This window comes from Pelophylax lessonae (assembly GCF_965119305.1).
Source record: "Pelophylax lessonae genome assembly, chromosome: 3".
NCBI lineage: Eukaryota > Metazoa > Chordata > Amphibia > Anura > Ranidae > Pelophylax > Pelophylax lessonae.
Window position 1 is genome coordinate 198,284,209 of NC_138770.1, and position 15,136 is coordinate 198,299,344.

The 15,136-nt window shown below is 39.8% G+C and overlaps 1 protein-coding gene across 7 annotated transcripts in view; it reads right to left on the bottom strand.

Moving 5' to 3' along the window:
• KIF1A (kinesin family member 1A) overlaps positions 1–15,136 on the bottom strand; it is a 234,155-nt gene that overhangs the window by 146,937 nt on the left and 72,082 nt on the right. For all 7 annotated transcript variants that reach the window (XM_082249386.1, XM_082249385.1, XM_082249384.1 and 4 more), the window contains exon 2: positions 3,995–4,103. In XM_082249386.1, the coding sequence (XP_082105512.1) occupies positions 3,995–4,100 (106 nt within the window). In that variant the 5' untranslated portion in view covers positions 4,101–4,103. The remainder of the gene's footprint in view (positions 1–3,994; positions 4,104–15,136) is intronic.

The window sequence follows — 15,136 nt, forward strand, 5'->3', positions numbered from 1 at the left end:
CACACAGAGGATCTATCTAGGGCAGGAAAAGGATGGCACAGACAGTCGATGGAGAGAGAGTGAGAAAAAAGAAATCAACTCAGCTCCAGCAGTCTGCTCACCTTCAACAACGGCTGCAGAGCACATGAAGGGAAGAGGTGGGTGAAGCCCATCTTCTAGGCTCGGAGAGAGGAGGACGAGCCGACGAGGAGGATCCTCCTCCGCTGTGCATGACGGGTCCTCTCAGGACGTCACTGGTTGCTAGATGCCAATCTGCTGGCCTTCCCTAGCAACCAGTGTGCAGGGAAACTCAGAGTCACCGGCGGACAGCGGGGGGGGGCCCGGGGACAACGGGGGGGGGGGGCCCCTAGACCACCAGGTAAACTAATCTGGAGACTGGCCTGGGGAGGACAGTGTAATTGCCACCCTGTGTGTGGGGCCCCTTGGCAAGTGGGGCCCCCAGGCAACCGCCGGGCGTGCCCAATGGAAAAGACGGCCCTGGATACATGAATACCCCAAGGCCACACTGGGATCCTGAGTGTGGAAATGCACCCTGATGTGTTTCAACTTTCAATATCTTCTTCAGGGAGACTGCAAAAGGGTAGGTTCTACAAAAGACAACATCTTAACCAACTAGTATAAAGATATGGCTAACCGTATTGTATATTTTGTGAATTATATAAGATAACAAACCCATGAGTATTATGCATTGGGGTGCACTTCCACAATCATGATCCCAGTGTGGTCTTGGGGTATTCATGTATATACACGTGTGACCAATTTGTACAGGGGATTTACATGTTTTTAATCTTTGTACCTGTTTTTAATGTGATGTATAAAAAACTTTTTGCATTTTTATGGTTGAAAAGTTTCTTTGTACCTAAAAAGTCCCATCCGCTATATTTTGTACCTTCATTCTTCTTAGGGATGTGGCACCATCTACATTGGGCATTTACTATTTGTCTGACATCATTTTCTCAGGTGTCAATATTAATTATTGACACCCCAAACAGGGGGCTAATACAATGCTTTTGCCAGCACCTAATCGCATGGTACAGAAGTACCATGTGATCCAGTTGTAATGAGTTTCCATAAGTAGTGCATGCACTACTTTTGGTGATGTGCATAGAACTGCATGTACATCACACAGGAATGTACAGGGAGTTCCTCTATGACTCCTGGTGTGAAACGGCCCAGAAAGCTGGACTCCAGAGAAAAGTGCAGCCATTGTTAGAGAGCATGGACGTAAACAGAACCTGGCTGCAAAGAGACTGTAGAAGATCAGCAGCATGTAGATACGAAAGCTGGACTCCAGAGAAAAGTGCAGCCATTGTTAGAGAGCATGGACGTAAACAGAAACTGGCTGCAAAGAGACTGTAGAAGATCAGCAGCATGTAGATACAAAAAAACATAAAAAAGGAGAAATCAAATATTTAATGAAAAAGAACGCTATGAAAATTGTTTATTGCTAGAATCTGAAGCAGCTGTGCATGTCAACCAGTCAGCTTCTATCTTCCATTTTTAAAGCTTCATTGAATAAGCTGAAGATGGAAGCTGATGAGTTGCCGATGCTCCAGGTTGTAGGTTGTAGAATTTGCAACAAAAGATGTATCTAGTTAGTTACAAACAGCAGATTTAGGTTCCATTTACATTTATGCACTTGGGTGCTTTTTGGGTAGAGTGTGTAGTGAGTACTTTGCGTCCTTTAGACACCTCTCACATGGGTTACTATTGGTCCCAATGTAACAGACTGCATTTCACTCTTAATCTATGGATTCCATACGTCCTGACAATCTACTAATTGCAGCTTGCCAACATTACTGAACTGTAGATATGTAGATCTTTCTCTGTGCAGCATTTTTGTTAACTAGGATTTAATTTTCATATATTCCTCGCTAATAGTGACTGCCCTCCATTCCTCTCTCCCTTCTCAACAGTGTGGGATTATGTGGGCACACAGGCTCTCTTTGTTCTCTCAGGAAAACAGTGCCCAGTCAGCATGTCCTGACTGATGCCAAATCCCTGTGACACCATACAGACACAAAGCCGTGCGTTTGAAAGATTGAACCAAAGGACATAGGAAAACGGAGAGGTCATGGACATACAGGTTTACATCGACAGAGAATGGAGGACAAGCTAAAGCCTACAAATCCCAGAATGCATATGGATCCTTTCCAAATAATGACTTCCTCTGCTGGTTACTATGGAAGAAAAAACGTGACCAGTGTACAAAGCTCATTCATTACAAGGAACATGACAAAGGCTATCACATGATCTCAGAAAGGGAGAAACAAATAGCTGACATCATTTTCAGCAAACGTGTAGGGATTTTAACAGCATTTTAAAGTGGACTTTTAAATAAAAATACACATAGTATAGCTAGGTGTATCATAAATTAGAAGACAAATAGGCGGCACAATTTCAAATTACTAGGAATTACTGATTGTAACTAATTAAGTTTTTCTTTTTCTCCAATTGGTTGGTTTGAAAAAAAAAAAAACCTTAATTTTTGTTCCAATTTAATTTGCTTCAGTATTTATAAAATGGCCCCAAGGGAATCTTGTGGAAATTAGTGTGTATTTAGTATATTGTTTTCGGGAGACGTTGATAATAGTATGACTGCAGTAAGTAGCCATACCATATACCATAGGCCTAAACTGTGAATCGGTGGAAAGTATAAAAAACTGCACTCAGAGACAGAGATTTGCCGGTCAGGAGCTTGCCATCTAAAAGTGGATCCTTTCATCCATTTCTGGGCTAGTGATTTCCCTATCAACTATCTGGGAGCACTGGATATGATTGGAGTGATTCCCCATAACTGCACAGTTTATAATAGTATATGAGTCCACACTTTCTGGAAGCATGCAGACTTTACATTATGGTTGTGCAGCACACAGAGATGGTGAAGTTTGATCACATTTTGCCTCTTCACCGGTGACCTCTACTCAACCCATGGGATTTATTTCCTATGAAGGACTATTTCACCTTAAGATTTTTCTGAATTATTTATGAACTTTGGTTTGAAATTTTATGGATTGCACCACACTCCTGATTTTTTTTAGGATTGTGCATATACATTTTGGTTTTGTTTTATTTAAAGAGGAGTTCAGCCCGGGGAAAAAAAAAAAAATTAAAAGTCAGCAGCTACAAATACTGTAGCTGCTGAATTTTAATATATAGTCACTTACCTGTCCAGGCAGCCCACCATGTCAGCACCCCAGCTGATTTTCGGATCGGCTGCCGGGTGCTGTCACCGCCATTCTTTCTAAGGGAAACCGGCAATGAAGCCCTTCGGCTTCACAGCCGGTTCCCTACTGCGCATGTGCGAAGTGTGCTGCGCATTCTCATAGGCTCGGTGGCGGGGGAAGGAGAAGGAGGATGAAATTTCCGGTGGACGGCGCCGCGACGCTGTCTACCGGAAGTGGGGAAGGATACCTGTTAAAAACAGGTACCCCTTCCCCCCTCCCCCCTGAAAGGTGCCAAATGTGGCACCGGAGGGGGGGGGAGAGAGGAACTAAATGAGCGGAAGTTCTACTTTTGAGTGGAACTCCACTTTAAGATTCCTTTGTTTGTTGGATCACTGGTATATTACTCAATGGACTCAAAAAGAACAGTTTAATTCACTTTATATTTGGTGCTATTGGGAACTTATTCCTAAATTGAGGTTTTATAATATTTTTTTGTTTATCATATCACTTTGAGCGCTGCACTATTGTTTCTCTAAACTGTAAATCAAGATGAAGAGTTGGGTGTTTATGCAATTTGTTTCTCTTTTCTCTAGAAGGTTAATATAACAAACAAAAATCTGTTTCTTAGCAAGCACAATGCACAGGGATATGAACATTGGTAGCGACATAAACTCACGCACATTTAGGTTGAACTGGATGAACGGATGTTTTTATACAACCTTACCAACTTTGTACCTATGTATATACTGTAGCTCCATTCTTCACCCATTTGTTTGAATCAGTTCACAAATGACAATGTTTCATTAATATTAGTTATTGTTACTTACTGGTTGTGTTGCCAGTCATCTGGATAATGCATTTTGAATCTTTTCCAATTTCACGTGAGTTGAATGGCCGCACTCTGACCGCGACCTTCACTGAAGCTCCCGCCATTTCCTGTAATGAGAAAATTAAGAGAATGATTTCATTTGACCAGTTATGGGCATATTCAGTTGAGTCCACAAATCCAGTTAATTGGTAAAATTTGGAAGGTTGGCTAGAAAAACAATTGCTAACTTGTGATTGTAGGGGGTGTTGGGTTATTACAAAAACATTTGAAATGGTAATATACCATAAAGCAAAGTTATTGATTGAAAAAATATTTACCAAATACTGAATAAAAGTAATATCACCATAACTAGGGCTGGCATAACTGTAAATTTACATTGGGAATTATGTGTGGTAATTTACCACCTAATTTACTGCTGCCTCTACAGCTTAATACTTTCATTTGAAATTCTTTAATGCTTCTGCCGCTGTGTAGACCATGCATAGCTACCCTCTGACAATGCCTCTAATTATAACTATCCAATTATTTCAGTGGTGACAAGCAAGACTTCAACTTTGTTAGAAATATGGTTCTGCTCCTACTACATAAACTTTATTTCAGATTACCACTTGTCTGTAAATAATGTATTTATCCAATTTTCTATGGGCTTGAAGATGTTTTTTTTTTTTTGTTTGTTTTTTTTTTAAATAACAGGTTCTGTAGGTAGGATACAGAACCTGTCAATCAGCCTAGCAAATTAGTCAACTGTGGGTAATGTTTTTTCCTCATTGATCATTCCAGAGACAACTGTACAGAACTCCAAGATGCTTGGTTATGACACAGATACCATTGCAGTGATTGGCCAATCAGACAATGGCACCCCTGTCTATTGGGACCCAAAAAACCTTCACAAACATCCCTGGCCAACTGACATTGGGTAAAATAAACAAAGCTGTGTTGGATTTTTGTTCTAATCTAATCTACTATTTTTGCCACCATCTAAGATGCCCTTCTGCTCTCCATAACTATGCACTTTCCAGTGATTTTATTATGAAGGTGCATAGAAAAAGAAATTCACATTTGTACTGGCAAGTTCAACCACCCTCACATGCCTTTTTAGAACAGAAAAATAATAGAAAAGGTAAAATGGTATATTTGGTGGAATAGCCATGTGATAATTGAAATTCCAAGTATGCTTTTTCTTTGCCCCAAAAAGCTAAATTTCTAGGCTTCCTGTTACTCCAGTGCCCACTCAAATGCATTATAGGGTGCATACCTATTTTATTCCTCAAACAAAAGGGCCCTTCAACCTGCAGGTGTGGATCCTTCTCCTTACTCAGAAAAGGAAAGCAAGTAACCTCAGCAGGTTCCATCAGGTTTGAGAATGGACAGATGAGATGACTCACCACACATTGGTCTCACTATTATTTTTGCCATTTGGAATATTCACAGTTACCCTAATGATCCTCACATAATGGTGTGGTTACCCTAATCCTCAAAGTTAAGGATAAAAACTAAGAACTGCTCATGCAGCTTAGATGCAGGAAAACCAGAAAAAAAGTATAAAAAACAAAGCATGATTTGATGATATGAGAGATAGAAGAAATGTATTAGATATTTCCAGTGATGCATATTTAATGTGGCAATGATGAAATCTGAAACGTCCCAAAGCACAGAAGATTGTGGTCATTCTTCATCCTGTCCCGCATTGCATATTGTATTAATATACTGTAAATATGAGGGGCATTCAGTGGAGAAAGGACATATGCACGCTTCTGGAAGGTTTTCTGTGGATGGGTCATTATTTTACCTAGCAAGCTAGCAAATGGTTGTGTTAGTACTATGACATTATGAAGGAGAGAATGAACATAGCTATTCAAATTAAGGGGTAAAGCTGCATGCACACAGATGTACATTCAGGCGTATGGTCATACAGCATAAAATACACCTGCATTTACAGCTGCAGCATATTACGGTCCATATTAGTGTATTAAAAAATACACTGTGCTCCTTTAATCTTGTGTAAACACGGGTGCTCCCAATTATACACGTACGGGCATAAACTAAAAAAAAAAAAATTCCAGAATACAACTCTTATGCATTTGGGAAAATACATCTATGCATGCAAGTGTGTAATGGAGATTACAGGTGCACAGTGTCTTTTGTAATATTGTAATAGGGACAGAAATAGGCTGCAGCTGGGGCTCCCTGGTGCTGTAAATGCACATATTTTATGCTGTATGGCTATACTACTGTACTTACATTTCCTTTTCAGGAAAATGAAATGCATCCTTCCAAGAAAGGAATTATTTAATCCTTAAATGAGTTGAATAAAACATGCTATAATCAAGGGTATTTTAGTACCCTCAAGAAACTGCGCCTTATGTACGTACAGCAGTGTGAACAAAGTCATAGAAAATAATATACAGTAAAACCTTGGATTGCGAGCATAATTCGTTCTGGAAACATGCTTGTAATTCAAAGCACTCTTATATCAAAGCAAATTTCCCCATAAGAAATAATGGAAAATCAGATGATTCTTTCCACAAGTCCTTCAGTTTATAGTCTATATACAAAGATTATAGCAATGTGATAGGTTGTGTAACCATAAAATGTCCATCCACAATATGCAGCCTTCCCAAGGGGATTAAAAGCAAAATCTAGCAGAGCTACAGAATATAAGAGAGAAGAGAGGCGCCTCTAAGTGTAGCAATATGGTTACATTTAATGAAGGTTCAACATTTAGCAACTCACATGGTTGATGATTAAAATAGGCACACCTAAGTATGTAGGCATCCGGGGTAAAGCTGTCCACATAGACCATCTTCTGAACCACCAGCTCTCACCACTGTCAGTCTGCAATCGTGACCGGGAAGAATAGCCTGCAGTAGAGGGATCTGAAAGTGAGGCTTTGAATCACTCGTGGAGTGCAGCGGGGAAGGGATGATGAAGATGGCTGTGCAGAGGATGGTCTATGTGGACAGCTTTACCCCAGATGCCTGCATACTTGGATGTGCCTGTTTTAATCATCAACCATGTGAGTTGCTAAATATTGAACCTTCATTAAATGTAACAATATTGCTACACTTTAGAGGCTCCTCTCTTCTTTTTTATACATGACGCTACTTGTATATCAAGACATCGCTTGTATATCAAGTCAAAATTTATTTTAAAAATTTGCTTGTCTTGCAAAGCGCTCTCAAACCAAGTTACTCTCAAACCAAGGTTTTACTGTACTTTTTTTAGTGCAGTTTTGAAGTATAACAGTCATTTACTAAATGTATCTAGTTATGATTTCACACAATTTAAGACATTGGTAGGCCCTGGGAAAACATCATATTGGTTTGTTTGTCATTTGAGGACATTGGGTAGAGACACTAGAGAGTGCAAATGATACCGTTGTACTATTGGACCAAGTCACGGGTTTCACATATGGTCCGCATCACAGCTATAGCCTATTTTTATAGAGCCATTATTCCAAACTGTGTAGCTGTCATTTTCCCTATAGAATGTACAGCAGGATGTAAACGGAAGCAATGAGGCTGCAAGCACCATGTAGGAGAACATATTGAAAGGTTCATATTTGAATGGATCTGTCCATTTTTGTTTTTTTAATTCTGTCTTTCATATCATTGGGGAGAATTCCCCCCCACTTCTAGTTTCTATGACAGTCGAAAAGGCAAGGGGGTGTGTGGTCATGAATTGGACTGGTGAGTGTGTACAGCAAAAAAAAACATTATCAGGAGTTCTAACCCTTTCCTACTCTATCCAAAATAAAATATATATAAAAATAAGTTTTGGCTTGAGTTAGGCACACTTCTGTCATTACCATAACAGAACTAATGCAAGGTATAGAACATAGGAAAATATATTTTCACATAAAGTTTGTAAGCTTGCCTGGATTAGCGCATTAGAAAAGTGTTTTATTATGTGACCATTTTAGATACAAATATTGCTTGGCTGGGTTATACTTTAAATTATTTAAAATTAAAAAATATCTTATATGGACTACCTCTTGTTACAACCTGCAATATTTATTTGCGCTTCATAAAACACTGTCCTGAGGAGGCCCAGATAAGAGCTGAAGATCCAGGGAGCTGTACATCAGAACAAGACCCGCTGTGGGTAGACAAGTGCCAGTCTCAGCCTGGACCCCCATCAAGCCACGCCCCCACTGTGTTTCACTCTGCCCACTGAAGCTTATTCATGGGGATGGGAGAGGTCACCCAGAAGAGTATCACATGACCAACCTTTGGTCAATAAGAAACTGAACTGGGGGGAGTTGTGGTATACAGTATATAGTGTAGTTTAGGTATAAAGAACATGGCAAAACTGAGCATGTTTCCCTTAATATTATACGAGTATGACCAGATCAATTGCCTCTTGAAAAAATACAATTTTTTTTCTAAGATTAGCCTTGTTTCTGGAACAAGCCACTGGGAAATTTATTAATAAAGGAAACCATTTTTTTAGCATTTGTGGGGGGAAAAAAATATAAGAAAATGAAAACAATTCAATAAAATGAAGACATACTAGAAAAAAATAAACCTCAAAATTGGCAAACATAGATAAGCATAGAAATTAATTTATAAAGACTAATTAAGGTTAACTAATTATTAAATGAATTAAAACATTAATAATATTTAATAAAGAGTTACTTACATACAGATCTTTTTAATTTATTTATTTTACATTTTTTCAACTTGCAGGTTTGGTAGACATTGACCCTGATTTACTAAAGGAGTCAGACAGGTTTATTTTTCACTGTGATATTTCATTTTAAAAGGTGAACTTTTATTTATCTTAGTGAATGGGGTAAAAGAAAGTGAACACTTGGCCAGGAATACCCAACCATGTACATGCAAATTAAAAAAAGACATGAGATTGAAACCAGCACAGCTTCAACCCATTCACTTTATTGAATAGGCTACGTAAAAATTCACTATGCAATAAGAAAATTTGTCTAAAGAATGAGGTGAAACTGTACTGACTTCATCCAATCGTGTGCTAGCCATGTAAAGAGTAGCCATGTTTTTTCAGGCCTACTGAGGAAGCCCAATCTGGGGGCGCAATGCGTCTAGGTGGGAGGAGCCAAGCCCGTGATGTCACGCCACCTCCGCAGTAAACGTGTAGTGGTGAGCTGGCTGGTGATTTGATCTTAAAAGCGCACTTTTTTAGCTTTTCCTGTAAGTGTTTTTAAATTGTGGGGGATAATAAATCTTTTTTACGTAGAGAGCACTATGTTGTTGCCCTTTTGTCCCATTTAACATATGGTGGATACTACACGAGTTGAAGTGGAAGGAGAAGGAGCCGATATCCAGAGTTTAAAAGGAGAGAGGGGGTTACTGCCTTGAGAGATTACCAATTGGAAAACACAGATGAATGTGTGAATATTGTGTTGGAGGTGAAAAGGCTTTTTACCTGGTGGTGGGTGAGCAGTTGTCACGAGAAGAATTAGAGAGATTTTTGTACACTTAGAGCAATGTTGGGTGCTGGCCTGTTTATAATCGTAATTTAATTTTATGGTCATTTTTTTAATATTTCAGTAGTGTCTACAATTCATGCATGGACTTTGTTTTTGTATTATATGAGTAATTGTGCACTTCACTGTATTTGATGATTAGTATAGTAGGTGAGTAGGTAATTTTTTTTCATCTATTTTTTACACTTTTTGTCACAATTTTTGATTTTTGGCAGTGCAGATTGAAAAAGAACACTAATGTTTTTTTTTCAATATGTCTGCCTGTACCCATCAGTGTAACAGAGTTTTCTCATGAAATGCAAGTTGTTTTATACATTTCTCGAAAACATATAAAATAGGGATTGAACACAAAAAAAGAGCATGGCAGAGGAAGCTGCAGACATTGCATGCACACAAGCAGTGGAAATGCTGCAGAATGAAGGTGACCCTGCAGATTGTTGCCACTACAAGGCAAGAGTAGGTCAATGGCAGGATCAACAGGCTTTTTTATAGAAAATGAATTTATAAAAAAAGAAAAGATACACAATGCTAGAAATGTATTCTAGATTTACTGACATTTTATCTATGCTCTATACAGCACTTTTTCAAATGAAATGAATTACAAGATGCACATGTTTGACTCCAATACAATCCAGTTTAAAAAGTATAAACACACGGTGTGTCCAGTACAGTGACATCAGTCATGGGTTGATTAGTGGCAGTGTAACACAATAAGGTTTGGGCATACATTGTTGAGATCATGTGGCTTTGTCACTAGAGTTTTCACACAGATCAGATAACACAGTATCTAGAGGTGTGTGGAATCTGCTGCGACCACATCTACAGCCTGCCAAGCCTCACCGAGTCTCTGGGGTGACATCTCCAAGGATCTGAGCCAGAAATATCTAGCATGCCGTCCTCGCTTTCATCATTCTGTCTTGTCACCATGTTACACTGCCTCTGTATGTGATAGGACAAAAGGTGGCAACACACATACATTGCCTTATTGCTATATTATATCTGTCAGTTTGACAAATAGCTAATCATGTTTTCATTTTAGTTGGATGCTGGTGGGTGTATGACCCCTGGCCTTCTTGTCTCTCAAGAACACTTTTGGCTAGGTAGGTCAGATACAGAAATCTTGCTGCGGAATCCCAAACAAGTGTAAAATACCCAGGGGTAATTTAACCCACCAATCTTCTATAACTAAAATTGAAGTTGTAGGTATGATTTTTATTGTAACATTTATAATTTATAGTACAGCCAGCACTAAAATGAGCTAAAGCTCGCTGTCGGCTGACGTCACTCAGCCGTCCCAGGCTCGGGAAAAATCTGGACCATATAGTCAGGATCCACCCAGATGCCTGAACCTACATCTGGCTCAGCCTCTCAGCGATCCGCTGGAGGGGAGAGCTGAGAGTCGTTGACTGATAGTCATAGCTCTCTGCTCACAGTAGAGGGGAGAACTGAGTAATCAGTGGTCTTTGATTGCTCAGTTCTGACTGCAGAGACGTCGGGGGACAGATGCAGCACTGGATCAATGCTGCATCAACCTAGGTGAGTATAATTGTTTGTTTTTTTTACATTCCTGAACTTTCCTTCTAACTTGACCCAAACCATGTGTCAGTCACTATTTCTGGACAGCTTAACCTGCTTGTAAATGGAGAAAGTATAACTTAATGCATGCAAAATACAAAAGGAATTCAGGTATTAATTACTACTCTTTTGTGTGATATGCGTCCTTTAAACAAGTTTTCTACTATCTGCAAAAAAGTGTCCACAGGGTCCAGGTTTAAATCTATTTAACAAAAGAGGACTCATTCGTCCATTAACAAAAGAAGGCTAATTTGTTTCTGATCAATAAGCCAAATAATGACCATTATAACAGATAAAGGATCTGAAAATAGGAGGTTTATAATGTGAATATAACTGATAAGGGGGAAGAAGTAGTTACACAGTAACCCCATGATCCCATGGCCCTAGAATCAGCTGTCTATATGTAAAGCTATTGTTAGATGTCAACTCTTCAGACCTCTATTGGCCACCTGTCTTGAGGTTAACTGCCAGTCTGCAAGGAGCCTCAGAGAAACTTGGTAGGACTTTAGTACACACCTATAGCCCCAGCTTGGACCAAGAACCTCATCCACTGGGGATATGGTCTGATGCAATAACCCCTGAGCTACACATTTTTTACCCAGATTAAACTATTTTAATGTTATTTATGCAGCACATTATTTGTGGCAGTTTCTATTCAATGTAAATTCCTTTCATAAAAAATACATCTCAAAATGAGTGTATATATATATATATATATATATATATATATATATATATACACACACAGTATGTATGTATGCTACTAGTGTTAGTGTAGGTAAATTTAAGTTTATGACTCATGGTAAGTTATGTTAGTCAGAAATTGGGTCAGGTTACTCTGGGTCAGGCTGGATGACTCTAAAGAGGCAGGTCTCTGGTACCTCCCCCTGGATCTAGAAGATGGTAGAAGCTTCTGGAAGTTAGGGGGCGGAGGCCAGGGGTTCTGATCTGCATACTTGAGGGAACTTGGCCAATCCACAGGTGGAATGTCCACAGGTGGAATGTCCTGGCAGGATGGTTAGGTCAGCCCTTAAATATTGTGGAGCCATGCCAGCTGAGGAGTCGGGTGGAGTATGAAGTGCTGAGGAGGCTGACGGTGGCCTAGGAGGGGACCCCTGGGTCTAGGGGGGCTCACCTCGAGGCTGGGCTTGAGCTGGCTTGAGAAGATCCTATCAGCAGAACGGTTTGAGAAAGAATCTTGCCTAAGGAGCAGCAGGAAGCAAGGAGGACAGAGTGAGTACATCAGCACACTCAGGGATTCTCAAGGGGAGAGACTGCCACATGTAGTAAGCTTTCAGAAGGACAGTGCTGTGCTTAACCCTTTCCCTGGGAGATCTTCAGAACAGCCAGGAGGCTGGTAGTACCTGCAGGCAGTGGAGCTGGGAGCAGTTCACAAAGTAGAGGAGATACACCTGCATGCAGTTTACAACATGCTGTGCATTTTTCTAAAGGGGAAAAGGAGCTCCTAGTCCTCAAGGGACGTTTGTCGCTGATCCTTAAGGGCTGAGAGTGTCTAGGCAGGAAAACAATCCAGGATTCTTACTTTGTACAGAGGAAGTAAGTTGTCCCCATTCATTGTTTTCCCTTTAAGTTGGGCATCCCATAAACCCTGTACGCCATTCAAGTTATTACCCCTAATAAAAACAACAAAAACAAGCCCAGAGACTGATTTCTTGTGTCTGGATACAAGTGAAAAATGCATTTTGCATGGCTGTGCAGGAATGGGGAAGACAGTGTAGTGCTATATACTGTGTTTTCTTCAAAAATAAGACTGAGTCTTATATTAACTTTGGCTACAAAAAACCCACTAGAGCTTAGAGGGGATGTCTTATCTAAGTCCCCTGTCATCATGTCATTATTATGACATCTTTAACCCCAAAATAAACCTTAGTTAAAATCATTGTAAAAATATGTATTCTGTTTTGTAAAAAGATTATATAATGTCCAGTGAGTCTCCTTTTTTAAGTTTTTTGTCAAAAATACCTTATTTACAGCACCGCTGGGTGCTCACCTGATCCGCCTGAGCTTTTCTTTCTTGCTCCGAGCACTGCCAAGGGAAGGGCCGAGATCCCTGCTGATGTCAGCCCCACTCAGAGCACTGCGGAAGGAGGGGCCACTGACGTCAGCTGGGAGGAGAGGATAGAGAAGACCTAAGCACCCAGCTATTCAGTGCATCCCAGAAAGTATTCACAGCGCTTCAATTTTCCACATTTTGTTGTGTTAAAATGGATTTAATTCATTATTTTCCTTAAAAATTTTACAAACAATATCCCATAATGACAACATGAAAGATGTTTGTTTAAAATCTTTGCAAATTTATTCAAAAAAAATCTCATGTACATAAGTATTCACAGCCTTTGCCGTGACACTCAAAATCAAGCTCAGGTGCATCCTGTTTCCACTAATCATCCTTTAGATGTTTCTACAACTTGATTGAAGTCCACCTGTGGTACATTTAGTTTATTGGACATAATTTGGAAAGGCACACACCTGTCTATTTAAGGTCTCACAGTTACCAGCTCATGTCAAAACACAAACCAATTGATGAAGTCCAAGGAAATAACTGTAGACCTCAGAGACAGAATTGTATCGAGGCACAGATCTGAGGAGGAGTACAGAAATATTTCTACAGCATTGAAGGTCCCAATGAGCACAGTCGCCCCCATCATCTGTAAATGGAAGAAGTGTGAAACCACCAGGAATCTTTCTAGAGCGGGCCACCCGGCGATCGGAGGAGAAGGGCCTCAGTCAGGGAGGTGACTAAGAACCGATGGTCAGTCTGATAGAGCTCCGGCGTTTCTCTGTGGAGAGAGGAGAACCTTTCAGAAGAACAAAAATCTCTAAAGCACTCCACTAATCAGGCCTGTATGGTACAGTGGCCAGACAGTAGCCACTCCTCAGTTAAAAGCTAATGAAATCCCGCCAGCAGTTTGCCAAAAGGCACCTGAAGGACTCCCAGACCATGAGAAACAAAATTCTCTGGTCTGATGAAACAAAGATTGAACTCTTTGGCCTGAATGGCAAGCGTCATGTTTGGAGGAAACCAGGCACTGCTCATCACCTGGCCTATGCCATTCCTACAGTGAAGCATATCATGCTGTGTGGATTTTTTTCAGTGGCAGGAACTAGGAGACTAGTCAGGTTTGAGGGAAAGATGCATGCAGCAATGTACAGAGACATTATTAATGAAAACCTGCTCCAGAGCGCTCTGGACCTCAAACTGGGGAGAAGGTTCATCCTCCAACAGGGCAACGACCCTAAGCACACAGCCAAGATAACAAAAACTACGGGACAACTCTGTGAATGTCCTTGAGTGGCCTAGCCAGAGCCCAGACTTGAACCAGAGAAAACATCTCTGGAGAGATCTGAAAATGGCTGTGCACCGACGCTCCCCATCCAACCTGATGGAGCTTGAGAGGTCATGTAAAAGAGAAATGGGAGAAACGGCCCAAAAATAGGTGTGCCAAGCGTGTGGTATCATACTCAAAAAGACTTAAGGCTGTAATTGGTGCCAAAGGTGCTTCAACAAAGTATTGAGCAAAGGCTTCTGAATACTTATGTACATGGGATTTTTATTATTTTTTGATTTTTTTTAAATATGCAAAGATTTCAAACAAAATTTTTTCACGTTGTCATTATGGGGTATTGTAGAATTTTGAGGAAAATTATTAATTTAATCTATTTTGCAATAACAAAATGTGGAAAAAGGGAAGCTCTATGAATACTTTCCAAATGCACTATATATATATATATCTTTGTATATTGTACTATACTGAATATACACAAATTTAAAAGTAGATTATAAATAACAGCAGCATGTATACAGTCAATAATTTTTACAAAATGGGGATAAGTGACTAATACCATTGTCAAATGTAACCCAGAATAATCAGGAGTGTTCTGTGAATATACAATATGCACCTCCACACTGGGATACATCAAGCCACATAATAGACAGTCACTGGCATATAATTATTACAATTATTTTTTACTGAAGGATAGTATGCAGAATGCAGTTTTGTAATTAAAGAAAAACACAGTCTTCTAAATAATTCAGCCAAACAAAATGTTTAATCGGCACAGAGTGACAGAATAGCATTTATT